The sequence below is a fragment of the Salmo salar genome, chromosome ssa18 (genome assembly GCF_905237065.1).
Source record: "Salmo salar chromosome ssa18, Ssal_v3.1, whole genome shotgun sequence".
Classification (NCBI taxonomy): domain Eukaryota; kingdom Metazoa; phylum Chordata; class Actinopteri; order Salmoniformes; family Salmonidae; genus Salmo; species Salmo salar.
Window position 1 is genome coordinate 58,431,647 of NC_059459.1, and position 27,309 is coordinate 58,458,955.

Sequence of the window (27,309 nt, forward strand, 5' to 3'; positions counted from 1 at the left end):
ATAACCACTGTGGTTATTATTTGACCCTACTGGTTATCTATGCATTTTTGTAAGTCTTAAAGAACGATCTTGCCTTGTACTCTTATTATCTCCACCCGTAACAGCCAGAAGATGCCTGGCCACCCCTCGGAGCCTGGTTTCCCTCTAGGCTTCTGCATCTGCACCACTGGCTATTTGGAGTTTTAGGCTGGGTATCTGTATAACACTTTGTGACACATGCTTATGTAAAAAAGTGCTTTGTAAAATACATTTGATTGATTGTGTTGCACTGCTTTTACTTGGAAGAGTTATTCATACAATAGAGACAGTACAGATGGTACATATGGTCTTGCATACTGTCATTTATATTGTATTTTAACAGTAGACTTACCATATTAGTGATTCTGATTATAAGAGCCAGATGGACTCTGTGGGGGCTGGATTTTATTGCTCCTCGTGGAATAATAAAAAAATGAGAAATATATGAGGAATCAATTGGACTAGCAAAAACCATAGCTATAAGAGACTATCTGACCTTTATTGACTCCCATTGACCGATGACGCATATTAGTCTTTGTCCATTACAATGCTGCTATTCTGGGCTTTGGAGTTCTAATATATTATAACTGTTATACTTTCACTTTATGTTTGACAAAATACTGAATTTACATAATTGAGGCCGGTGATGATGGTTATAGTTTATCTGATGATAGTTCTTTTCAGATACAGGACATTTACTGCATTATGAGTTAATTTGTCTCTGGCATGTAAATTATGCTAGTAGGCTGTAGGGATCTACAGTACTTTTCCACCAAATGAGGTAAGAGTTATTGCCTCATGAATATGCAAACATAATTTTCCAGTGTGTCTTTCTTTGACATGATGATATCCAGTCAAATATTACACCAATATTATAATGAAAGAATCTAAACTATTGGGGCTGCATGGATTTCAGCAATACAGGTAGGCGTACCTTCTCTTCCAAACTTGCATTCATAATTGGTCACATTCATATTTTACTACAAAACAGTTGAGACAGATTTCAGTTCTAACAATCTTACACAATTGTTCAGGGTTTATGAATAATTCATGTCAGGGAAACTGATATATTTGCCTGTTTCCCTGCATGCCTCTCCAATGTGCAGCTGGTGCCGTTCGACTACGGGAGACGCGCATAATTATTGAGTATCTGTCAAGCAGGCCTATCACTGTCGCTGAGCCACTATCGATTTGGGAAAGTTAATCATTAAATGAGTACGCAGTAAAGGTGTTTATATTAGTTCATTATGATTATTTATTTGGCCATCTGTGGTCTAATGTGTATCACTTCGCAAACACATTAGTAAATTACAAAACGTATGAATAACCCAATGGGGGAAACTTCCCCATATTATAAAACTACATGGATGACATTCTCTTTAGCTTAATGTGATAGCTCATTTTTATTATTCAAACGACTGCGCTAGACAGGGCAGGCTCCCCTAACAGTCCCCTTGTATCTCTAGTACGCATGTTCTGTTTACAAGACAATGCGGCGCGTAGCAGTCCCACTGCGTTCTTGTGGAGGTAGTCGTAGGAGGGAGAGGAGCTACGAAACATCAGCCCATGTGGGACCAAAACGCTCAATTACACATACCATTGAATGCTGTTCCAAATACGTGTGTGGTCTGTTGTGAGAGTAGAAAAATCCACAAGTTTGACTAACGAAATGGTCTGCGGTTCGAAAGGCGCGCCAGCGTCTCCTCACTTCAGCACTCTGGACAGCGCTCCACCAACTTGGAGACGGCGAGACTTGCAGGAGTTACGTTCTGTAATGAGGACCAACTGGAGATAAACGACGGTGCAATCATGGTGGATATTACGTGTTTATTATTTACAGGTGTATGTAAAACGCAAGTGGACTTTTCGAAGTGAGACATGGACTTTGTGGAAATTATCTTCGCGTTGTTCATTATTGTGGTCGCAATTGTCTCGTTGTTGTCGAACTTACTGGTGCTGCTATGTTTTGTCCAGAGCACCGAGATCCGCCGACAGGTGCCGGGAATATTCACCATGAACCTGTCTTTCTGCAACATACTTATCACCCTTTTGAACATGCCATCGACATTGGTGGGGATTATCGGAAACCAGCAGCCTTTTGGGGATTGCCTTTGCCATACAGTGAGCTTTCTGGAGACCTTTTTGACTGCGAACACTATGTTGAGTATGGCAGCACTCAGTATAGACCGCTGGATAGCGGTGGTCTTTCCCTTGAGTTACTCCAGTAAAATGCGCTACAAGGACGCAGTGATCATGATGTGCTACTCGTGGCTCCACTCCCTCACGTTTTCCGTCATCGCCCTCCTGTTCTCCTGGGTTGACTATAGCCAGATTTACGCCTCGTGCACCTTGCATTTGAGCGAGGAGAGCGACAGAATCAAGTTTACAATTTTCACCGTCGTTTTCCACGCCACTAGTTTCATGCTCTCTCTACTGATCCTGTGCTTCACCTATCTGAAGGTGTTAAAAGTTGCACGCTTCCACTGCAAGAGGATTGACGTTATAACCATGCAGACCCTGTTCTTGCTGGTGGATATTCACCCAACGTATGTATGTTCCTTTACTTATGAGGTGTGGAATGAATAGCCGTTACAATGGGCTGTAATAACTTTACAGTAGTCTATGATGAGGTTATAGCGTCGACCCTGAGGAAACACGCTTAGAAGAAGGTGTTAGAAAAATTTAAGGAAATATTAAATGTATAATGTTTTGTCATTTGTTCTGCTGGACTAATAAAAGTTCATTTCTATTTTCAGTGTGAAACAAAGGTGCCTGGTAGAGCAAAAGCGGAGGAAACAGAGAGCCACCAAGAAAATCAGCATTTTCATTGGGTCGTTCATCATCTGTTTTGCTCCCTATGTTATTACGAGGTAAGTGGATTTCCAGTAAACTGCAATACAGGCAGCTGTACAAACAGGTGTTTTATTCACCTACTGTAAACACACACTATTAAAGGGTTTATGAGATTAATACATCATCGGGTGAACAGACTTTGCTCATTAAACTCAGTTAATGAACAGTAAATATATAGGCTATAATCAAATGGTATATACACTGTCTAATAACTTTGCCACACAGCAAAATAACTGATTGAACAAAGTTCAGTTGAAAGGTGAGGCAATATGCATGCACAACGGAAGGTTTAATTCAATTTCACCCAATGAGGATTTGTTTGTGTTTATGACACAATGATCTCCATCTGTTACTGAAACATCCATCATTAAACAATCCATTATCTGTTGTCATCTAATTTCACTGAACCATGAGATGACATTTATCAGACAAAGAGACTTTAATTTCCAAGAACGCACAGCATGACCTAGAGCAGTGGTTCCCAACTCCAGTCCTCCAGTACCCACAACAGTACACATTTCTATTGTAGCCCCGGACAAGAACAACAGATTCGACTCATCAACTAATCATCAGGACCTCAGTTAGTTGAATCAGTTTTTTTTTTCTGGGGCTACAACACAAATGTGTGCTGTTGGGGGTACTTGAGTTGGGAGTTGGAGTTGGAGTTGGGAAACACTGGTCTAGAGGGAATGTAGCATGGTAGTTATGGGCAGGTGCCTGACTAGGAATAACAGGGGTTCCATAGAACTCCACATTAATTCAAGAGGAGTGTTTTTAGATGCATCAGTCCGAAACTTTACTTCAGAGCAATAAAAATGCCTCAAAGAACATTACATGAAATCCGATGCAGGTGTGTTATACAGACCTGGGTGATAGTTTAGATCCCTAAAACTAAACTCTGGACCTCGAAGCCAGTTCCACTACTTGTTTTAATTGTTCCCCGCCAGGTTTAGACCTGGCACACCAGGTGGGTGCAATTAATTATCAGGTAGAAGAACAGAAAACCAGCAGGCTCCAGACCTCGTAGGGTAAGAGTGAAATACCCCTGGTTTAGATAGTGTGTGGGTGTGGGACTCTAGACCCTACCTGACCCCACCTGACCCCACCTGACCCCACCTGACAGGTGGGGTCTAGAGGGGGGTGGGGGTGGAATAACGAAAAACATTTTAATGAGGAAAACTGTCTCAGTAATTGGCATGACCTTTAACCCCCTATGCACACAATGGAAAGAGTCGGAATTACTTGATGAAGGGGAAATTGCTGCTTATTGGCAGGATTTATCCTCTATCACTCAACTGCATGCGTCATTAGCATTTATGCATACCAGTGGGCAATATTAATGGAGCAATGTTCATCTTATACATATCTCTTATGAATAAATATTTTCTGTATATTATTATTACCTTCAGTATAATGCTAGTCGCCCACGCTGTTTTTCGGCCGAACAATAAAGCCACATTTATTCTATTCTACCTTGCAACCTTAGAGCCTCATGGCATTTCATAGAATAACAACTGAGTTACCACAAAACACTCTCAATAGCAAACAGAACAACTCGCTGCAAGATAAATACCATGCTTTGAATATGGGATAACATTTGCCCTTTCTAAAAGGCTATTTTCCGAACTCTAACTTGACCTCTGCCTTCTCAGGCTGACGGAGCTGCTTCCCTTTGTGGGCATCAATCGCCACTGGGGAATCTTCAGTAAGTGCCTGACATACAGCAAGGCGGCGTCCGACCCCTTTGCCTACTCCCTCCTGCGTCAACAGTACAAGAAGGTCCTGGTTACCGTCGTCAACCGGCTGCTGCGCCGTGACCTGTACCCATCGTCTGGCCACAACAGCTCTCTGGACACAGAGAACGACTACTCTCTCCATAGGATCAGTTAATAGCACCATTTTGGACATAACAAATATACCACAGACAGACAGCCCAAAAATAAAGGTTTCCTTATGGCAAAAAGGGCAGGAGCTGAGAGAGATGGTCAGAAAAAAAGGGATTGTTGGAGAAGAAAAGAGATAGTGAGAGAGAGGGAGATGTGGGAGGAAAAGCAAGAGGGGAGGAGTAGGATAGAGGGAGACAGGAAAACCGGAGGGGTAGACAGAGGAAGATGGCAAGATGGACTTGGGGATGTTTGCTCCAGGCGTAATTGGTAAAAAAGGAAGTTTATTGATCCAGGGTTCACTGGTAGAACCACACACACGACACAATGGCACAGAGCCAGAATCAAATTAATCAATGTTATTGAATCAGCCAGGGGCTCAGGTTGAATCATAAACGGATGGATCACACCATTAGAGACTGAATTATTGTCTCTGCTGAGTAGCAATGTATGCTAGTGGGCACTTATCTACCATAAAAAGCTCTTTATAAAGAAGCTGACATAGCCAAATGTATAGACCTTTTGACACCCATATAGAACACAGGGAAGTGCTATGAAGGTTATTAATCTCTTGTTGACAGATGCACATAACATAAATGGTAGTACCATATCTCGACAGACTGTTGGATGCTACGACTAACGAGGAACTCTGTTCCGGTACGCTGATTTTTCGTCACTGATCAGTTGAACGAATCACTATTTCGCTGGTGCTCACGTCTTTCGAATTTCGGTAGGGGAAGGGACATTGGGCCCAATGGACTTGCCTGAAATGGCTGAGAGTTTCCGTTTAGAGGGGTGGCGACTTCGCTAGTCACGTTCGTACATTTTCTAACACGTCTCCCCCCCAGAACTTAATGGAGCATTTGACGCAATTATTCAAAATGTTAGTTCTGGGTGCCCGAGCTTACAAGGTTATGGACTGTTAACAGTGCATAGGGAGGATGGGAACGCTTAGCTAGCTGCTGGCTAGTAGCCATTGGGCCACTGGTGCAATTTCAAGGGGCATCAAGCAATTTCTTGAAGTTAAAATGTGCACTTGTCAATGAATGGTACTCGCTGTGGCAAGTACTGCTAAATAGATGGCCATGTTATGTAGACTATGGACTATGTTATACTCATTGGGTTAGACTACTACTGCAGTTGTTCACAATTTCTTCATGTCAATCACTGGAAATTAATGCACTTTGTATTTCTCTCAGAGCTACTAGTTACAGGAGCCAAAGGCAAATATCATGTTTACTATGATATTAGCATGTTGTAACTGAATGTACTACACAAAGATAACTTTGACTGAAATGGCTTTGTACTACTGTGTATAATACTTTATTTTGCCAAATATCCATATAAACATTTCCAGTGATTGCTGGTAATGTTTATATGGATATTTATAAATACCTTATGTTATCTTTATCAAACTATGTTGCACTGTATTAGAAACGATATTATTTATTTGATCTTAAAATTAAATAAATGTGCTATAGGGGAATAATGTTACGTTCAATAAGTGCTTTAAACACGTTATTGTGTGTGTGCCAGAATTCAATATACAGTATGACTGTTTAGCTCCTATAGTTGCTTTATCAGAACTTGTTTCTTTAGATGTATAGACACAAAGTATTTAATTCTGTAAGCCACTTGCTGTAGCCTACATTGGCAGTGTGTGAGTAAAGATGTTGGTGAAAAATGTGCAATAAAGCTGTCAAATAACAAGCATCATTTGAAACCAGGCCATATGAGACAACATAGCAGAGACATTTTGAAGCATATCTCATATCTAATGCCCATCTGGCATTTTATCATGGCAGATGCATCACCAGCTGTTTTCCAGGTGCTAGACTAGAGGCTGCCTGGATACACAATTCATCGTTTGTGTCACCACACCTCGATCGAATAACCCAATAACTAGTTGCCATGCAGTAAGTAGTAGTACAGTGATATTATTAAAGGCCTCTGTATGATTGATTGTTGATTTATTAAAAGGGATCAAAGGATTGGCTCGAGCGAGGACTGAAGGGCGGGAAGAATTCATCGAGCAAAAAGTATGAAGCCTATTTATTTTATAGAGCATATGCACTGTCAACATACATGTCCAATAAATGAATACATTTTACGGTAAGAAATGAAAGGTTAATATATGTGGAAATGGTTGAGTAAAACTGTTTACAGTATAGGATTGGTAAGAGGTGTATTTCAGAAAGTTTATTTGCAGCATGTTTTCAAGCACAATCCTCCCAACTCCAGCCTTCTGCCGCTTCTGTCCGGAACATTTCCCTCTGTAATTTGATAGTCGACCGTAATACTTGTAATAAACTCACTTTTCAGGAAGCTCTCAAAGTTTTCGTGTAATTAGGCGCAGTAGTCTTGAGGTGCCACATCACAAAATATGGAATTTATGCGGAGGAAAATGAAGACTATTGTTTTTCTGAATGCACTTGGAACGGTTATCTGGTGTGCCTCTCCGCGCTGCGACCCTGGAGACGAATTTTTCGGTAAAGTACTCCGCTTGCTATGATAACACACATGGTGTGTTTTGTTCACAGGAGTGATGTGACAGTGTTTAGGCTATTCCTGAAATATGTTTATCTACAAAGCAATGGTTCAGAGGAATTTAATCTAAAACATAGACAAACTATTGTAGCCTATTTTAATTCAACAGTAACAAAAGTAAAAGTAACCTCTTACAGCATGTGTCTCAAAAATGAGTGCGAAATAAAATGCTTAATTTCTTTAGAGAATGATAGAATTGTAGAGTTATATAGAAATATTAAGGTAGATATTCATCACTAGTGAGAGTTCATCTGATCCTAAGAATGAGAGTCTTAGAAAATTAATACGATTTTACTGACAGACCAACCTGGTGTCAGAGCATTTCGTATTATTTTTTTACGTAAATCCGATACTTTCTCTTTAGTATGATATGTTAAGTTTCGTATGGTATGTATTAATTTGTGATTGGCCATCACCCATTTAGTATGATATGTTAGAAAGTACAATTCGTATTATATGTTACAAATTTGCAAATGTACAATATGTTACGAATTTGCAAACGTATGCTATGTTACGAATTCTAGCTAGGTGGCTAGGTGACTAACGTTAGCTAGCTGGCTAACGTTTAAAGGGTTAAGGTTAGCATCAGGGGAAGGGTTAGCTAAAAGAGTTAAGGTTAGGGTTAGGAAAAGGGTTAGCTAAAAGGGTTAAGGTTGGGGTTAGGGTTACGGGAAAGGTTAGCTAACGTGCTAAGTAGTTACAAAGAGCTAAATACTAGTAAGTAGTTGAAAAGTTGCTAATTAGATAAAAAGTTGTCCGTGATGAGATATGAACTTGCAACCTTCGTTTTTGCTTAAAGTAACCATCTGTCTTATGTAACCATACCAATCGTAACATATCATACTAATTTGAGTGTCTTGGATTTATGTTTACTATATTACGTCTAGTCTATGAGACCAGGCTGGACAGGCAGACATTTGTGAGGAGAGATGGTAAAGCCAGATAGAGGGTTCATAAAAACAGACTAAAGTCACCAATAACGGTGGTGATAAATGTTATTCTGCCATCTAGTGTTGAAGGTATGAAATAAACGAACAATGGTTTGTCTTTCAGGTCGTTTTTGCAAAGAACCAGAACCGGAAAAACGTATGTATTTCTTTCATCAAGAAACCCTTCAAACGTATGTAAATGTAATGTGTGTACAGGCTTGACTGACAACATCTAGTAAGGTTATTATGGCTTTAGGCGGGCAGTGGGATATTCAATGGGATATTACGGCCTTAAGGCATCTCCGAGCTATCAAGTGTATTTTTGGATGATAAATAGCTGTATGAAATATTCACATTTTAATCTCCAGACATAATAGAAATATTTGGACTTCATGTCACGACTTCCGCCAAGGTCGGCTCCTCTCCTTGTTCGGGCAGCGTTCAGCGGTCCATTTGTTTTGTCTTGTTCCCTGCACACCTGGTTTACATTCCCTAATCACACTGCATGTATTTATTCCTCTGTTTCCCCCATGTCTTTGTGTGGAATTGTTTTGTTACGTGTTTAGTTATGTGCCAGACTGGTTTTTCCCCCTGGTATCGTATTTTGACCCATTGTATGTATTTGTCATACATTTGTATATTTGTGAGTGTTTTCGCGCTTAATTACTTTTGCCTGTGGCTGGAGGATTTTGGACGCAGTTGCGTCTGTCTTTTGTGCTTCTGCCAAATAAAGTGCGCCTGATCACAACTCACTGCTCTCCTGCACCTGACTTCGTACCAGTAGCGCACAACCTTGACACTTCATCCTTTTTGGTACTGCATAGAGGTAGCTATATATGAGATAATAAAAACGCTTTTGACAAAGGGATGGATTCTTATATACATATGACAATATACATACAATATGCATATACATATGACAATTTAATATCAGGTTATGTATATTTCCATGTCAAGGAAATGAGTGATGATTGCTTACTGAACAACTTAGCTATATTTCTTAAATAAATGAACTGAGAACAAATGTAAATACAAGAGGAAAACACCTGGCCAATACCCCTAAACATACTGATTTACAATGGAGAGAACATATGGAATCATAGAAAACATCTTGCAAGCGAGTTGACACTACGCCCCCACCTGAAAATAATTAATAACAAATCAATTGTTATAAGAATATTTTGCCACCCACATTACAAAAGCATCCAAAGGTCCCATTGAAGTTAATTGCAAAGATTACATAATAGTATGAAACAATACATGATATTATGAAGCATTGCATAATGTTATATTACAGCCTATTGATGTACTATGTGTACTTTATGCATGAATGATTCAACATGGTAAGCTATGAGTCTACATTCAGATCAGTCACCATATAGTACTGAATCTCTTCCATCTTTCTGAATCTGCTTCTTGGTTGCCTCTCACCTCTACCCAGCCAAGTGCGTGGACATCATGATGAACTACTGCGACGACATGTCCTACACCCACACCATGTTCCCCAACATCCTGGGCCACAGGACCCGTGAGGAGGCCGAGCTGGGCCCCGAGTACCTCCTCCTCAGTGTGGTCCACAACCTGCTCAATGGAGAGTGCACCCCGGACATCCGCATGCTGGGCTGCTCAGTGCTGTTGCCACGCTGTGAGAAGGAGAAGGTGTGTAGCTAACAAAGGATAATGTAATAACACTGGATAATGTAATAACTTTCAATAATATCAGAACTTTCATTAAAGTCAGAATGTTTTATTTTATAATGTAAGGTGCTCAAGCCGTGCAGGAGTACCTGCGAGGCGGTCCGTAAGAATTGTCGCCACGCCTTCGAGGGCATCGAGATGGCCTGGCCTTACTTCTTGGACTGTGACCGCTTCTTTGTCAGCGACCAGGAGGGTTGTTACGACCCACTGGAGGGCCTACGAGGTAACAACCACAGTTTAACTGGTGTCATGTCATAAAAGTGACTATCAATCTATGATAGACTACAATAGGACACTAACACAGTCGAATGTTGACTCAAATAGTTTTTTCAGACATAAAACAATCACATGAGCAAAATGTACGACTAGAGAGAACCATGTGTGTCAATATTATTACAAGATTATATCAATCTAAAGAAAAATAACACCCAAACCCCCTCTAATAACAGAAGCATCCTTGGAGGGCCAACTGAGAATGGCATTGCTATGCAGATTTATGACAGTCGCCTGGTTGCCACATAAGGTGACCAGATGTCCCCGATTTCCCCAATTTTAGTGGCCTGTCCCCGGCTTGAGTTGTGGCCTGTCCCTGGCCAGAATGTTCATATAGCCATTTCCCAGAAACATATCATAGATATGAATTTACATGTTATACATACACTATGATATGGTTATAGATATGCACACAGATGGTGGTACCAAATTTTGCAAAACAGTTTTTAGTGTAGTGTGAAATCTGTTTCCAAACGGATATTAGATTCTAACTGAAACACAAGCTGATGTCTGGCAACCCTACTAAGCTTTATCATTATTTCCATGCTGATATTTATGTTGAACTGATATCTTTGGTCTTATGTCTCAACTTTGATTGGTTGCTTACCTTTCAGGTCTGGCACATTTGCCTAAATGAGCACATTTATATAGAAGTGCAGACCAGGGCTAGAATGTAGTCTTTCCACTTTCTCTAATTCGTCAGTCTCCTGACATTTTACAGGGCTCTACTCGGCATGAGATGAAAGACTAAGTCCGTATTTAATAAAATGGTATTCTGATATCCATCCAATTTATTTAAGTGAGGCGGTTTATTGAAGCATGGTTATGCTTTCAAATGTAAACTTTTCTATGACATTGAATCAAAAGTCACGCTTGCTAGTTAATACAAAAGTGTCTTAACTGGCTTGGAACACTATTGATCTTTATATCTTTGGCTACACTTTATTACAACTTTTACGAATAAGCCATTATTATAAAATGTCACCATCTCTTCTTTCTCATAGTAACACAGGAAGAAGACCAGGCCAGTATAGATAATACCTTTGAGGAGCCTCATACTGTCATTCAGTTTAGCTATCAGTCTAACGCCCAGATGAACAGCATCCTGAAGAAGACTGCAGCGCGATGCCCTGAAATCGCCACAACTTACAGCATCGGCCGTAGTGTGGAGGGCAAAGACCTGCTAGTGATTGAGTTCTCAAACAACCCTGGAGTACATGAATTACGTGAGTACAAATGGTCCTCAAATATACAGTAGAGTGAGAGGGAGTCCTCGGTTCAGAGTTCAACCAGAGATAGCGTGTCTTTTCTGATTGCTGCACTTGACTGTAAGCTGCTGTCTTGGCCAAGTCTCCCTTAAAAAACAGATCATTCATCTCAAGCAACTTTCTTGCTGAATAAATGTTAAGTAAGTCCCTATCCTGGTTCCTCATATCAACAGTTGAACCGGAGATGAAGTACATAGGCAACATGCACGGGAACGAGGTGCTGGGTCGCCAGCTGTTGATCTATCTGACCCAGTACCTGTGTTCAGAGTACCTGCTGGGGAACCAGCGCATCCAGAGCCTGATCAACACCACGCGTATCCACATCCTGCCCTCCATGAACCCTGACGGCTATGAGCTGGCTGCTGCTGAGGTCCAGGGCACCAACGACCCCGAGAATGAGGAGGTAGGTTGAATCAATGTTTTTGCTATGTTATTTGAACGTAATTCCAACATGATGGTGAATCAACATGGAAGACTTATTGGCTTTGAAAGTATACACATATTCTACCAGGTTTTTACCAGAATTCAACGGCAGGTCGGAACGTTAACTTTATTCAGCGCCACAGGAGGTTGGAGGCACCTTAATTGGGGAGGCCAGGTTCGTGGTAATGGTTGGAGCCATTACCCCTCAGCAGCCTCCTGTGTTCAACACTGAATTCACATTAGTCAACAGCACCAATCAAATATCAATCATATAATATTCACTGCTCGATACTTACAGTATACTATCCACTGTATGAAACTCTACAGGCTCAGAACCACTACAGCTGGACCCTGGGTCGAGGTAACGCCCAAAACATTGACCTGAACAGGAACTTCCCTGACCTGACCGCTGTCGCCTACAGCCGCCGCAGACACCGGCATTTCCGTAGCGACCACATCCCAATCCCAGACGCTTACTGGTTTGATAAGGTACAGTATGAATTCCTATTGATTTATATGCATGTTTGCATTGATTGTGTGGTGTTTATGCTACTGGATATGAATACATGTGTCAAATATCAAATGACAATTGCCTTACGTGTATTTTGGCATTAGGCCGGACAAAGTTTATTTACTGTTTAACTGATTTCTGTTCTAGAAAGTGAGGCAAAAAAACAAAACAGAAAAACAAATGACTCCAAATTGATACCAAGTGAAAGGGTTTTTCATAAATAGTGGAGAAGGAATAAATGAGTACTTTACCACATTGTCCTACGCACCTGTGCAAGCTCTAGGCCTAATGTGGGTTTCAAGAGTTACATTATTCCAAATGATGCTAGGAAATCCTTCCTGTGTTATTTTGAAAAAGAATGCAGATAATGTTACAATGTTAATTGTTATAATCATGGGAAATTAAGCAATGGGCAGTATATCGTGTGACAGTTTCTTTATTCTGAACATATCACTGATAAACATCAATAGCAGTATTATTAACATATGATGTATAATAGGATACAATATAAACTGTGTGAAAAAATGATTGACTTAATGTATAATCAGTTCATTACTTAAATGTATAGCCTAACTCGACTTCAACAAAATATGAATACAATACAAATATTAAAAGGCCTATCATAGATGAGACATTATAGGAGAAATAGACTACTGTATATAAAGAGGGCCAATCATTCAAGTTAGGTCTGTCAAATGAATGCAGCACTGGAAAAAGTGCAATCCAATCCCTGTCATCTACAGGGCGAAAATGTAATTTAATGTACAGTGGCTTGCGAAGGTTTTCACCCTCCTTGGCATTCTTTCTTATATTGTTGCCTTATAACCTGGAATTAAAATTGATTTTTAGGGGGTATGTATCATTTGATTTAAACAACATGCCTACCATTTTGAAGATGCAAAATATTTTTTTATTGTGAAACAAACAAGAAATAAGACCAAAAAAAACCCAGAAAACTTGACCGTGCATACCTATTAACCCCCCCAAAATCAATACTTTGTAGAGCCACCTTTTGCTGCAATTACAGCTGCAAGTCTCTTGGGGTATGTCTCTATAAGCTTGGCACATCTAGCCACTGGGATTTTTGCCCATTCTTCAATGCAAAACTGCTTCAGCTCCTTCAAGTTGGATGGGTTCCGCTTGTGTACAGCAATCTTTAAGTCATACCACAGCTTCTCAATTGGATTGAGGTCTGGGCTTTGACTAGGCCATTCCAAGATATTTACATGTTTCCCCTTAAACCACTCAAGTGTTGCTTTAGCAGTATGCTTAGGGTCATTGTTCTGCTGGAATGTGAACCCCTGTCCCAGTCTCAGATCTCTGGAAGACTGAAACAGGTTTCCCTCAAGAATTTCCCTGTATTTAGCGCCATCATTCCTTCAATTCTGACCAGTTTCCCAGTCCCTGCCGATGAAAAACATCCCCGCGGCATGATGATGCCACCACCATGCTTCACTGGTGTTCTCAGGGTGATGAGAGGTGTTGGGTTTGCGCCAGACATAGCGTTTTCCTTGATGGCCAAAAAGCTACATTTTAGTCTCATCTGACCAGAGTACCTTCTTCCATATGTTTGGGGAGTAATTGGTTGAACAAGATCTTATTTAGGGGCTTCATAGCAAAGGGGGTGAATACATACGCACGCCCCCCTTTCCCTTTTTTATTTTTTTGAATTTTTTGAAACAAGTTATTTCATTTCACTTCACCATTTTGGACTATATTGTGTATGTCCATTACATGAAATCCAAATAAAAATAAATGTAAATTACAGGTTGTAATGCAAAAAAATAGGAAAAATGCCAAAGGGGGTGAATACTTTTGCAAGGCACATAGGGTAATATAGTAGAATATTTATGTTTTTCTAATTCAAGATTGATTGACAAGAAATAATTGTAATAAAATGAAATGTTAATGTATAATGAGTTCATTACCTGAATGTATCATATACATATAGGCTTTAACAAAATATGAATACAAATATAAATAGGCCTATCATAGACAAGGCCTTTAATTTGAGGAAAGATGGACAATCATTCAAGTTAGGTCTGTCAAATGAATGTAGCTTTGAAAAAAGTTAATTTCAATCTGGCCATAGAGTATAGTCTATCTATCGTATAATCTACAGAATATTTTTTTTATTTAAAATGCGCAATTAGAAGCATCATTCCATTACAGAGCAAGCTTTATTAAATTCGAGGTCAGTAGGCCTATACAGTCAATCACTCACTGCATCCTCCTTCAATTGCCTCATCCGGCTGCCAGGAAAAGCACCCACCTTGGAGATAGTCGACCACATCATTGTGGAGGTCCTTATCTGCGCGAAATGTGTGTGCGTGCCACTGGCGATGCATTTAGCAGGATATGCTGTTCTCGGGGCACATGATAACTTCAAACACATTCTGTCTACAGGCAGTAGGCTTCCGGTCAAATGTAAGTTATGAATCGGAAATCATCATACAGCCGACACACTTCGATGTCATCACTCATTTTGACTTCAATTTGGTTTTGCAAAATACTCTCAGCTTGCACTGGGGAATGCGAGGAATGCCCTGATCTCTGGCCAGTCGTTCGGTTCGATGATGACATTGTTGTTTTGGGTTATTAATTGCTTCTAAAAGGTCAGAAAATCATGAATTTAACTGATTGTTTGTTAATAACGAGACGCTCCACCACGTTTAACCTGGACACATAAATAGTGAGAATTTGCAGCGGCCTCAATTATGCTGGCATGCGAGAGAAATAAACATCTTCACATACATGTCCCGAGCATGTGTGTCACTGTCCAATTAGAGGGTTGAACATAACAATCGTGTGATTTGAGGGGGTTTGGTCTTTGATTCTCACGTATCAGTTTGGGAAATCCTCAAGTAGCGAGCGGACAGTGCATTACAGAATAAGAACAAAGCACCGCATAAATTGAGAAGGGTGCAATTGTGGCCTGCAATTTGGGGCATTCCTGCATCTGCAGGAACCCCTCTTTATACTTCAATTTGTCAATTTGTAAGCTAGGACAGGCGGGAGGCTTTCATGCAGGAACCAATGGGATGCTCGATGGGGGGTGTTCATGAAGGAACCAATGGGATGCTTGAGGGGTGGCATTCCTGCAGAATCAGGAATGCCCACATGCAGGAACGCCCTGAATAGCAGGCTGCAGTTGCACACTATTGCATTTTTTTAAAGAAAGTCAAGCGGGGCATCCGTTAAATAGTAAATCAAGTTTTTGTGTCGTTATTGATGTATCGTCAATATTTGATATCAAGATATGTAATTGAGCTTTGAGCTTCACCAATCATTTCCTATTGTCATGCCATCATTATATTTTGTTGTGATATGACCAGCTGAAGATGGTGACATATGTGTTTTATGTAAATCAGGTAGCTCCAGAGACATACGCAGTCATGAAGTGGATCAGGTCCATTCCCTTTGTGCTCTCAGCTAACTTCCACGGAGGGGAGCTGGTGGTGTCCTATCCCTACGACCTCTCCAAACACCCACTTGAGGAGAAGATGTTCTCCCCCACGCCAGATGAACAGGTATGTAGGACTGACAGCAACATGTACTCTTCACTCCAACATGGACAGAACTCTCCAGAATGGACTGCACTCTATGACCTGAAGTGTGTCTATTGCAGAGAGCTGTCCAATTGATTGTTCATGCCCTGCATTTATGATGATTCATTACCACATTCTTGAGAAAAAAGTTTCATTTTGGAGATTTCCTTTGCAGTCACATGTAAAGGAAATGTATATTAGCTGCTAACAAATCAAACTAACATTTCAAATATATTTAACAGTAAACAGAACTAGCCGTTATCTTTTTTTATGAATGAGAAAGACATATGTTTTATTTTTTGCTGCAGGTATTCAAGCAGATAGCGAGAACATATGCAGATGCCCATGCCACCATGTCAGGAAATAACTCTGAAAGGTGTGGGAACTTTGGCAGCATCGGCCAGGACGGCATCATTAATGGAGCAAAGTGGTACAGTTTCGCAGGTGGTGAGTTTAAAGTAACTGTCCAGTGTTTCCAGATTTCTAATAAATATGACCTATAAATATAGCTGTGAGCAGCAATGAACAGGGTTCACAGGATGACAGAAAGGAGACGATATCAGTTGGATAAAAAAGCAAGCACTCCATCATGTAGGAACTATCTTCCTTTATGTGCCATCACTGAAAGCATTACCATGTTTATCTCTCAAAACCACCAGGATGACGCAAGTGAAGTTTAGTCTAGTGCTGTAGCTTGAAATACAGCAGGTATTCATTCTTAAAGTAATTACTTAATGTTTTGAGTTTATATACAATTCTAGAGTCAATTTCACTAATGTTAATATTTGTTGAATATTTTCTGCTTATTTTCATGATATTTCACATTGTTCATCTGCATAATTTATATCTAGCATTCATTTGCATAAGACAAAGTCCACTTGATCAATAGTTATTGGTGCCACTGGGTGCTGCCATCTAAGGTTGCAGTGACTATAGCCACACAGCTTCTAAGGACATATACATAAGGTTTACATACCAAATGTCATGGCTCCATGTCCATCAGTTAAGTTCTTATAGCCCTGGTGTGATATGGTGTCATCTAGTGGTTTAGCGTGGCCGACTTTGAATGCAGCAACTAATCATTTTCAAATTCATCAGAGGCTAATTCTTTGAGTATATCTGGAGTCAATCTGACTTATTAGGGATGTGCATCTCTCCTTACAAGTACGATTCGTTACGCATCTAGATACATGTGCTCCGATACGATACAGGAACCATACTTTTAGTTTTAATCAATTCGGTGTGATTCAGTGTGATTAGTGGAACGAATCGTTGTGATTCGGTTTGATATGATTCATGTGTGTCTAGGGACCTGAGCTAAGCCATAGGGCAGACTGAGCATCTACCACTATCAGATAAGGATGGGCTATTTATGTTTTTGTCCCCCTACTTTTTATCTGAAATCCACATCACCCACTGATTAACTTGTCATATAGCAGATTAAAATGTTTTGAGCTAGTAATATGTTAATATTTCTCTTTTGAAATTAGCTATGACATACAGTACATGGCAAATTAATATAACACAGATTTTGTTTTCACCCCGTCTCAAAAAGTAATGGTTTTGACCGTTTGGAGCTTTACTGAGGAGAGCTGTGCTTCTTCCATTCCAACCAGTGCGGCTCTCAAAAAGTATTGCTGTCCTTGTTATGAAATGACAACTACCCTGTTCATGTAAAAATGACCAAATGCACTGACTGGTTAAAGCAGAACTACCAAAAATATTTAAATCTCATATGCAGTTAAATCCATAAAAGTTCGATAGGCTGAAGGATAGGACATATCAATTCAGTCACAGCAGATTATCTGTATTTTCAGAACAATGTTTCGTAGCGTTTTAATCGATTTTCTTACCGTTTCGATCAGTTTGGGCTCCCGTGGACCGATGCACTCGTATCTTAAACATTTGAACCGGGATTAAACATTTGAACCAGGGCCGATGCTTATCAGTGATTCGTTACATCCCTATTACTTATGATTCATGAGAAATGTTTTGTTTGTTTGTATTTTTAGTATTAGGATAATATGCTAATGCTAAAAATAATGTGCTAATGTGCATCTATAGGTACAGTGTAGCCGTATTTGAATGCAGCAACAATTATTTTTCAAAACATTAAAGACTGATGTAATGAGTCTAAATACAAAATCTGAAGAGAATTTGATGTATGGTTCATGAGGAGAAGATGTTTGCAGATGATTTTGAGCGTAAGTGTTTCATATGCAAAGAATGAGTTGTCAATAATTTCCTTGTTTTTTGAAATATCAATACCAAATTCAGTGTCTTAGGGACATCCATGATAGCGAGTTTCTAGTTGAATAGGCCAAAGGGACATTTTTAAATGGACACATAAAATGGACACGTAAAATCAGATTTTTCTCAAGCTAAGTTAAGACATGTAAACAAAAAATACAAAAATAAACATTTTTTACCATGGGCCTACATTCCAAATGTAGTGCCATTTGGACTAATGGTTCATGAGAAGATTTTTGAAAGTATTCTTTAGCATATTTTAGCATATTAGCATATGTACTCATATGCATCTACTGGTATTGTGTGGACATCCCAGAAATGTTCCATAAGCACCAAATGTTTCAGCATGATAATGCACGGCCCCATGTTGCAAGGATCTGTACAGAATTCCTGAAATCTGAAAATGTCCCAGTTCTTCCACAGCCATTGAAGAGTAGTGGGACCAAATCAAATCAAATCAAATTTATTTTTATATAGCCCTTCGTACATCAGCTGATATTCTCAAAGTGCTGTACAGAAACCCAGCCTAAAACCCCAAACAGCAAGCAAAGCATGTGAAAGAAGCACGGTGGCTAGGAAAAACTCCCTAGGAAAAACTCCCTAGAAAGGCAAAAAACCTAGGAAGAAACCTAGAGAGGAACCAGGCTATGAGGGGTGGCCAGTCCTCTTCTGGCTGTGCAGGGTGGATATTATAACAGAACATGGTCAAGATGTTAAAATGTTAAAATGTTAAAATGTTCATAAATGACCAGCATGGTCAAATAATAATAATCATAGTAGTTGTCGAGGGTGCAACAAGCACGTCCGGTGAACAGGTCAGGGTTCCATAGCCGCAGGCAGAACAGTTGAAACTGGAGCAGCAGCACGGCCAGGTGGACTGGGGACAGCAAGGAGTCATCATACCAGGTAGTCCTGAGGCATGGTCCTAGGGCTCAGGTCCTCCGAGAGAAAGACAGAAAGAGAGAAAGAGAGAATTAGAGAGAGCATATTTAAATACACACAGGACACCGGATAAGACAAGAGAAATACTCCAGATGTAACAGACTGACCCTAGCCCCCGACACATAAACTACTGCAGCATAAATACTGGAGGCTGAGACAGGAGGGATCAGAAGACACTGTGGCCCCATCCGATGATACCCCGGACAGCGCCAAACAGGCAGGATATAACCCCACCCACTTTGCCAAAGCACAGCCCCCACACCACTAGAGGGATGTCTCCAACCACCAACTTACCGTCCTAAGACAAGGCCGAGTATAGCCCACAACGATCTCCGCCATGGCACAACCCAAGGGGGGCGCCAACCCAGACAGGAAGACCACGTCAGTGACTCAACCCACTCAAGTGACGCACCCCTCCCATGGACGGCATGGAAGAACACCAGTAAGCCAGTGACTCAGCCCCTGTAAAAGGGTTAGAGGCAGAGAATCCCAGTGGAAAGAGGGGAACCGGCAAGGCAGAGACAGCAAGGGCGGTTCGTTGCTCCAGCCTTTCCGTTCACCTTCACACTCCTGGGCCAGACTATACTTAATCATAGGACCTACTGAAGAGATAAGTCTTCAGTAAAGACTTAAAGGTTGAGACTGAGTCTGCGTCTCTCACATTGGTAGGCAGACCATTCCATAAAAATGGAGCTCTATAGGAGAAAGCCCTACCACCAGCCGTTTGCTTAGAAATTCTAGGGACAATTAGGAGGCCTGCGTCTTGTGACCGTAGCGTACGTGTAGGTATGTACGGCAGGACCAAATCGGAAAGATAGGTAGGAGCAAGCCCATGTAATGCTTTGTAGGTTAGCAGTAAAACCTTGAAATCAGCCCTTGCCTTAACAGGAAGCCAGTGTAGGGAGGCTAGCACTGGAGTAATATGATCAAATTTTTTGGTTCTAGTCAGGATTCTAGCAGCCGTATTTAGCACTAACTGAAGTTTATTTAGTGCTTTATCCGGGTAGCCGGAAAGTAGAGCATTGCAGTAGTCCAGCCTAGAAGTAACAAAAGCATGGATTAATTTTTCTGCGTCATTTTTGGACAGAAATTTTTGCAATGTTACGTAGATGGAAAAAAGCTGTCCTTGAAACAGTCTTGATATGTTCTTCAAAAGAGAGATCAGGGTCCAGAGTAACGCCGAGGTCCTTCACAGTTTTATTTGAGACGACTGTACAACCATCCAGATTAATTGTCAGATTCAACAGAAGATCTCTTTGTTTCTTGGGACCTAGAACAAGCATCTCTGTTTTGTCCGAGTTTAAAAGTAGAAAGTTTGCAGCCATCCACTTCTTTATGTCTGAAACACAGGCTTCTAGCGAGGGCAATTTTGGGGCTTCACCATGTTTCATTGAAATGTACAGCTGTGTGTCATCCGCATAGCAGTGAAATTTAACATTATGTTTTCGAATGACATCCCCAAGAGGTAAAATATATAGTGAAAACAATAGTGGTCCTAAAACGGAACCTTGAGGAACACCGAAATTTACAATTGATTTGTCAGAGGACAAACCATTCACAGAGACAAACTGATATCTTTCCGACAGATAAGATCTAAACCAGGCCAGAACTTGTCCATGTAGACCAATTTGGGTTTCCAATCTCTCCAAAAGAATGTGGTGATCGATGGTATCAAAAGCGGCACTAAGATCTAGGAGCACGAGGACAGATGCAGAGCCTCGGTCTGACGTCATTAAAAGGTAATTTACCACCTTCACAAGTGCAGTCTCAGTGCTATGATGGGGTCTAAAACCAGACTGAAGCGTTTCGTATACATTGTTTGTCTTTAGGAAGGCAGTGAGTTGCTGTGCAACAGCTTTTTCTAAAATTTTTGAGAGGAATGGAAGATTCGATATAGGCCGATAGTTTTTTAAATAATTTCTGGATCAAGATTCGGCTTTTTCAAGAGAGGCTTTATTACTGCCACTTTTAGTGAGCTTGGTACACATCCGGTGGATAGAGAGCCGTTTATTATGTTCAACATAGGAGGGCCAAGCACAGGAAGCAGCTCTTTCAGTAGTTTAGTTGGAATAGGGTCCAGTATGCAGCTTGAGGGTTTGGAGGCCATGATTATTTTCATCATTGCGTCAAGAGATATAGTACTAAAACACTTTAGTATCTCCCTTGATCCTAGGTCCTGGCAGAGTTGTGTAGACTCAGGACAATGGAGCTTTGGAGGAATACCCAGATTTAAAGAGGAGTCTGTAATTTGCTTTCTAATGATCATGATCTTTTCCTCAAAGACGTTCATAAATTTATTACTGCTGAAGTAAAAGCCATCCTCCATTTGCGAAGGCTGCTTTTTAGTTAGCTTTGCGACAGTATCAAAAAGAAATTTCGGATTGTTCTTATTTTCCACAATTAAGTTGGAAAAATAGGATGATCGAGCAGCAGTGAGGGCTCTTCGATACTGCACGGTACTGTCTTTCCAAGCTAGTCGGAAGACTTCCAGTTTGGTGTGGCGCCATTTCCGTTCCAATTTTCTGGAAGCTTGCTTCAGAGCTCGTGTATTTTCTGTATACCAGGGAGCTAGTTTCTTATGACAGATGTTTTTAGTTTTTAGGGGTGCAACTGCATCTAGGGTATTGCGCAAGGTTAAATTGAGTTCCTCGGTTAGGTGGTTAACTGATTTTTGTCCTCTGACGTCCTTGGGTAGGCAGAGGCAGTCTGGAAGGGCATCAAGGACAACATTCCACAGGCCACAATCAACAGCCGGATCAATTCTATATGAAGGAGATGTGTCGCACTGCATGAGACAGTGGTCACACAAGATACTGACTGATATTCTGATCCAGCCTACCATTTTTTTTAAGTATCTGTTACCAGATGCATATCTGTATTCCCAGTCATGTGAAATCCATAGATAAGGGCCTAATTTATTTATTTATATTGAATGATTTCCTTATATGAACTGTAACTCAGTAAAATCTTTGAAATTGTTGCATGTTGCGTTAATATTTTTATTCAGTGTATTTTAAGCATTAGCATTACATAGTCAAAAAAGTTAATTATTAATAGTTTCCTTATTCTTTAAGATATCAATGCCAAACTAACATGGCTCATCATGGTAATGTCTTTGATGACCCTAAAAAGTTTCAAGTTGATAAGTCATGAAGTGGATTTAAAAAGGATTTAAATGGATGCATAAAATCAGATTTCCTGATTTATCATTAACTCAGCCATCTCTTAACCGATGCCTTAGCTTTTCTCAAACTAAATTAAGAGATGTACCATGGGCCTACTACATAACACATGTGGTGTTATTTGGACTTATGGTTCATGAGAAGTTTTCCCAAGGTTTTCCAAAATCTATACTGATGGTCCTTGATAGAAATATGTTAATCATCAGCAAAGATGCCTACATACAATGTTTCAAGTCTCTAGGTCAAATGGGGCGACAGATATGAGGGTTTAATTGAGACTGCGAATAACAGCGCCACCTATAGGCCAATCAGTGCCATTATTTTTGACCAAGTTATTTATGGCCTCAAGTTTCTGTGTCAAATTAGAAAAAAGTTACCAATCTATGCTTGAGTTATTTGACCATATCAAGGGGAAAAAAATGTATAATGGCAATAGGTTTCACAGCAACCTCAAACCCAGCAATTCATTCCAAAACATCCCCCTACCAACCCTTCTGTTTTCAATCACTCCTTTTCACAAATCTGAGTGGACTTCTCCACTAACACTGCTTCTAATTGGAATAGATTTCCTTCCAAAAAAGCTAATCTCAGGAGCCTGACATCATCCTCTACGAGAAAATTGCAAATATTTAAAATGTTTTTTTCCCCCCTCCACTTTAAGCTTGGGCCATGAATAGCATAAAGGAGTGTAAGATGAGTCAACAACATTATTTGGGTATGAGTTAACAGAATATTAACTTTTATAAATTAGATTTTCAGTGGACATTTGCTTTAAAAAACATGGGAAAATCAGTCTAGGACTGTTGAAGTGAATTTATAACATTAGATTAAAATAGCTGATGAAGGCTCAATGAAAACCTGCACTTACTTAGCAAGTTGTATTATGAAGTATGAATGCCACCTGGTGGTGTTTCTAGTTATTTTCTTTCTACAGTAATGGATTATTGCGATGATGAGTTTGTCATTTCTTTCACTGGTACATATTTCCTCTTGTAATGTGGCCAGGTATGCAGGACTTCAACTACCTCCACACTAACTGTTTGGAAGTTACGGTGGAGTTGGGCTGTGATAAATTCCCAGCTGAAGAGGAGTTATACACAGGCTGGCAGGACAACAAAGAGGCTCTGCTCACATTCATGGAGTCGGTGAGAGACCTCAAACCCAGCAATTCATTCCAAAACATCCCCCAACCAACCCTTCTGTTTTCAATCACTCCTTTTCACAAATCTGAGTGGACTTCTCCACTAACACTGCTTCTCAATGTTTCCCAGGTCCACCGTGGAATAAAGGGAATAGTAAAGGATGCGGATGGGAATGGAATCAAAGGCGCAATGATATCTGTCCGAGGAATAAGGCATGACATCACAACAGGTAATATCAATAGTCAGCCTTACAGATTGCGATTGGTCATTTTTATTGTATGCTTTGTGAATCTAAGGGGTAGTTATTAGATGAATACATACAGTTGAAGTCAGAAGTTTATATACACTTAGGTTGGAGTCATTAAAACTTGTTTTTCAACCACTCCACAAATTTCTAGTTAACAAACTATAGTTTTTTTGCATGACACAAGTCATTTTTCCAACAATTGTTTACAGACAGATTATGTCATTTATAATTCACTGTATCACAATTCCAGTGGATCAGAAGTTTACATACACTAAGTCGACTGTGCCTTTAAACAGCTTGGAAAATTCCAGAAAATGATGTCATGGCTTTAGAAGCTTCTGATAGGCTAATTGACATCATTTGAGTCAATTGGAGGTGTACCTGTGGATGTATTTCAAGGCCTACCTTCAAACTCAGTGCCTCTTTGCTTGACATCATGGGAAAATCAAAAGAAATCAGCCAAGACCTCAGAAAAAAAATTGTAGACCTCCACAAGTCTGGTTCATCCTTGGGAGCAATTTCCAAACGCCTGAAGGTACCACGTTAATCTGTACAAACAATAGTGCGCAAGTATAAACACTATGGGACCACGTAGCCGTCATACCGCTCAGGAAGGAGACGTGTCCTGTCCTCCTAGAGATGAATGTACTTTGGTGCGAAAAGTGCAAATCAATCCCAGAACAATAGCAAAGGACCTTGTGAAGATGCTGGAGGAAACAGATACAAAAGTATCTATATCCACAGTAAAACGAGAATCGTTATCGACATAACCCGAAAGGCCGCTCAGCAAGGAAGAAGCCACTGCTCCAAAACCGTCATAAAAAAGCCAGACTACGGTTTGTAACTGCACATGGGGACAAAGATTGTACTTTTTGGAGAATTGTCCTCTGGTCTGATGAAACTAAAAAAATTGAACTGTTTGGCCATAATGGCCATTGTTATTTTTGGAGGAAAAAGGGGGAGCCTTGCAAGCCGAAGAACACCATTCCAACTGTGAAGCACGGGGGTGGCAGCATCATGTTGTGTGGGTGCTTTGCTGCAGGAAGGCCTGGTGCACTTCACAAAATAGATGGCATCATGAGGCAGGAAAATGGTGTGGATATATTGAAGCAACATCTCAAGACATCAGTCAGGAAGTTAAAGCTTGGTCGCAAATGGGTCTTCCAAATGGACAATGGCTCCAAGCATACTTCCAAAGTTGTGGCAAAATGTCTTAAGGACAACAAAGTCAAGGTATTGGAGTGACCATCACAAAGCCCTGATCTCAATCCTATAGAAAGTTTGTGGGCAGAACTGAAAAAGCATGTGCAAGCAAAGAGGCCTACAAACCTGACTCAGTTACACCAGCTCTGTCAGGAGGAATGGGCCAAAATTCACCCAACTTATTGTGTGAAGCTTGTGGAAGGCTACCCGGAACGTTTGACCCAAGTTAAACAATTTAAAGGCAATGCTACTAAGTACTAATTAAGTGAATGTAAACTTCTGACCCACTAGGAATGTGATGAAAGAAATAAAAGCTGAAATAAATCATTCTCTCTACTATTATTCTGACATTTCACATTCTTAAAATAAAGTGGTGATCCTAACTGACCTAAGCCAATGAATTTTTACTAGGATTAAATGTCAGGAATTGTGAAAAAGTGAGTTTAAATGTATTTGGCTAAGGTGTATGTAAACTTCCGACTTCAACTGTAGCTTTGAGGATTTCCGTAGTAGTTTGAAGTAGTTTCATTTTCTATAATGCTAAAGCTCTAAGAGATCCCATTTTAATTGTGTAAAATAACAGTCACGTCCTGTTTGAGATGTCAGGCTGTGTGTAACCCATCGAGTCAAAAGATCTTCTTTCCCTTCCAACCTCTCTTTCTAGCTGAAAACGGAGACTATTGGCGCATGCTAACTGCTGGCATCCACATCGTGACTGCCTCTGCACCAGGCTACACCAGGGCCATGAAGAAGATCCACCTCCCGGCACGCATGCAGAAAGCAGGCCGGGTGGACTTTGTTCTGCAGAAGGCAGTGGTGGAGACTGACATAGAGGAGGACTATAACATCCCTTCCATGGGAACCTATGAGCGCTTTGACCCCTACAACCAGTTTGAGCGCTATGCCATTAGGGAGCAGAACCAGAACAGAGAGGAGAGGCAGGAGAAACCGTGGTGGTGGAGCTACTTTAGCCGCGCCCACGGATCCGCCCCCACCTGGCTTCTCAGAATTGATTAGAGCTCCTCCACTCCAATAAAATAGAATATTCTATGGCTAATTCTATGGCTCCCGTTCCTCCTATAGCCCCCTTTCTCAACTCCGGTCCTTGAGTACCATCAAGGTTTGCAGATGTCTGTTACAACTCAATACTAGCAAACATAATTAAATTAATCAAGGGCTGATAATTAGTTGAATTATGTGTGCCTGTATAGGGCTTGAATAAAAAATGTGCAACCCTGGGGGTACTCGGGGACCAGAGTTGAGAACACTGCATTACAGGATCAAAGACAGGCTACTATTTGAGTTGAATATGATTTATATAATGTTATCATAAAAGTGACACATTTTAACGTTACCATTATTATCCGTTGCTTCAAAGTTGTCATAACTGAAGCAACAGAGGAAATAGCTAGTTGGCTGGCCATCAAGTTGTTCATGATAGCAATATGTAAGCTTAATAAGGCATAGTTAATTTAAAGTGTTTTCTCCTAAAGGTAGGCCCCATTCTCAAGCTTTTGCCCTGTTATACTGCTTCACTTTATGCCCATAATGCAACACCGGAAGGTTGAAAGGCTCAAACCATTTGTCTCTCCACCCTCACATATTTGTACATGTTTATAATAAAAAATTATTAAATAACTAACTATTGCTACTACTGGCTTTTTGTATGTTAAATAAAAGAGAGACACATTGTTAACACATTCTCTTCAGTTAAATTTTACCTCCCTTTAAATCTTCCAAAATGAGGTAAGTTAAATTCTTATAACACTGTAAAGTATCTAATTCTCAGACAGTGACTGTCACAGTTCCACTTTACAATAAGTGTCCCTAAAATGTGTTTACATGGTAGTAAATGGGTCCCTAGTCTCTTTAAAAGATGTAATGAAACTGATTGGCCATAAGAGGGCAGCCTAATTTCAGTTGTTGTCACCCATGTTACATATTCAACTGAACTGCCATCCCAGGCAAGACAACCATTCCAGCCAACCCCATACTGCACCCCCCCTCTCCACCACACGGCCACGTATAGCATCTGTTAAAGTAGAACCAGAGGCAGTGATATGTCAGTCTGTGGTACCAGTCAACCGTGCTTTATGAACTAGAAAGAGTGTCATTTCACATAGCGCTCGGCATCAATTTACTCTTGTGGATCTAGTTGTTATCTTCAGTATTTGTCTTACAGTTTACCTAGATATGAATTGATCTGAAACAAAATGTTCAGTCATATCTTGTAATGTCTTGTTTTGCCACCAATGCCACAAGTGATGTTAACTTGTGAATATCATTAAGGTAACCCCTTAACAGGTATGCAAACACTGTGCCTGTGCCTTGAAAGAATAGAGCAATCGCCTTTGTTAATAGTAAAGGATGCTGTATAGGCTTGCAATAGCTT

At 40.4% G+C, this 27,309-nt stretch overlaps 2 protein-coding genes across 2 annotated transcripts; both read left to right on the top strand.

Moving 5' to 3' along the window:
* The first annotated feature begins 1,545 nt into the window (after positions 1-1,545).
* On the top strand, positions 1,546-6,467 carry gpr78b (G protein-coupled receptor 78b). Its single transcript, XM_014155712.2, has 3 exons — positions 1,546-2,564; positions 2,775-2,888; positions 4,524-6,467. The coding sequence occupies exons 1-3, from the start codon at positions 1,897-1,899 to the stop codon at positions 4,759-4,761; spliced, it is 1,020 nt and encodes a 339-aa protein (XP_014011187.1). The 5' UTR covers positions 1,546-1,896; the 3' UTR covers positions 4,762-6,467.
* Positions 6,468-6,986: 519 nt separating this feature from the next.
* Positions 6,987-26,559, top strand: LOC106577565 (carboxypeptidase Z). Its single transcript, XM_014155711.2, has 12 exons — positions 6,987-7,243; positions 8,355-8,387; positions 9,672-9,889; positions 9,995-10,151; positions 11,206-11,427; positions 11,643-11,872; positions 12,220-12,381; positions 15,775-15,933; positions 16,260-16,398; positions 23,331-23,470; positions 23,597-23,696; positions 25,582-26,559. Exons 1-12 carry the CDS (start codon positions 7,138-7,140, stop codon positions 25,932-25,934), a joined length of 2,019 nt encoding a protein of 672 aa, XP_014011186.1. The 5' UTR covers positions 6,987-7,137; the 3' UTR covers positions 25,935-26,559.
* The last annotated feature ends 750 nt before the right edge of the window (positions 26,560-27,309 follow it).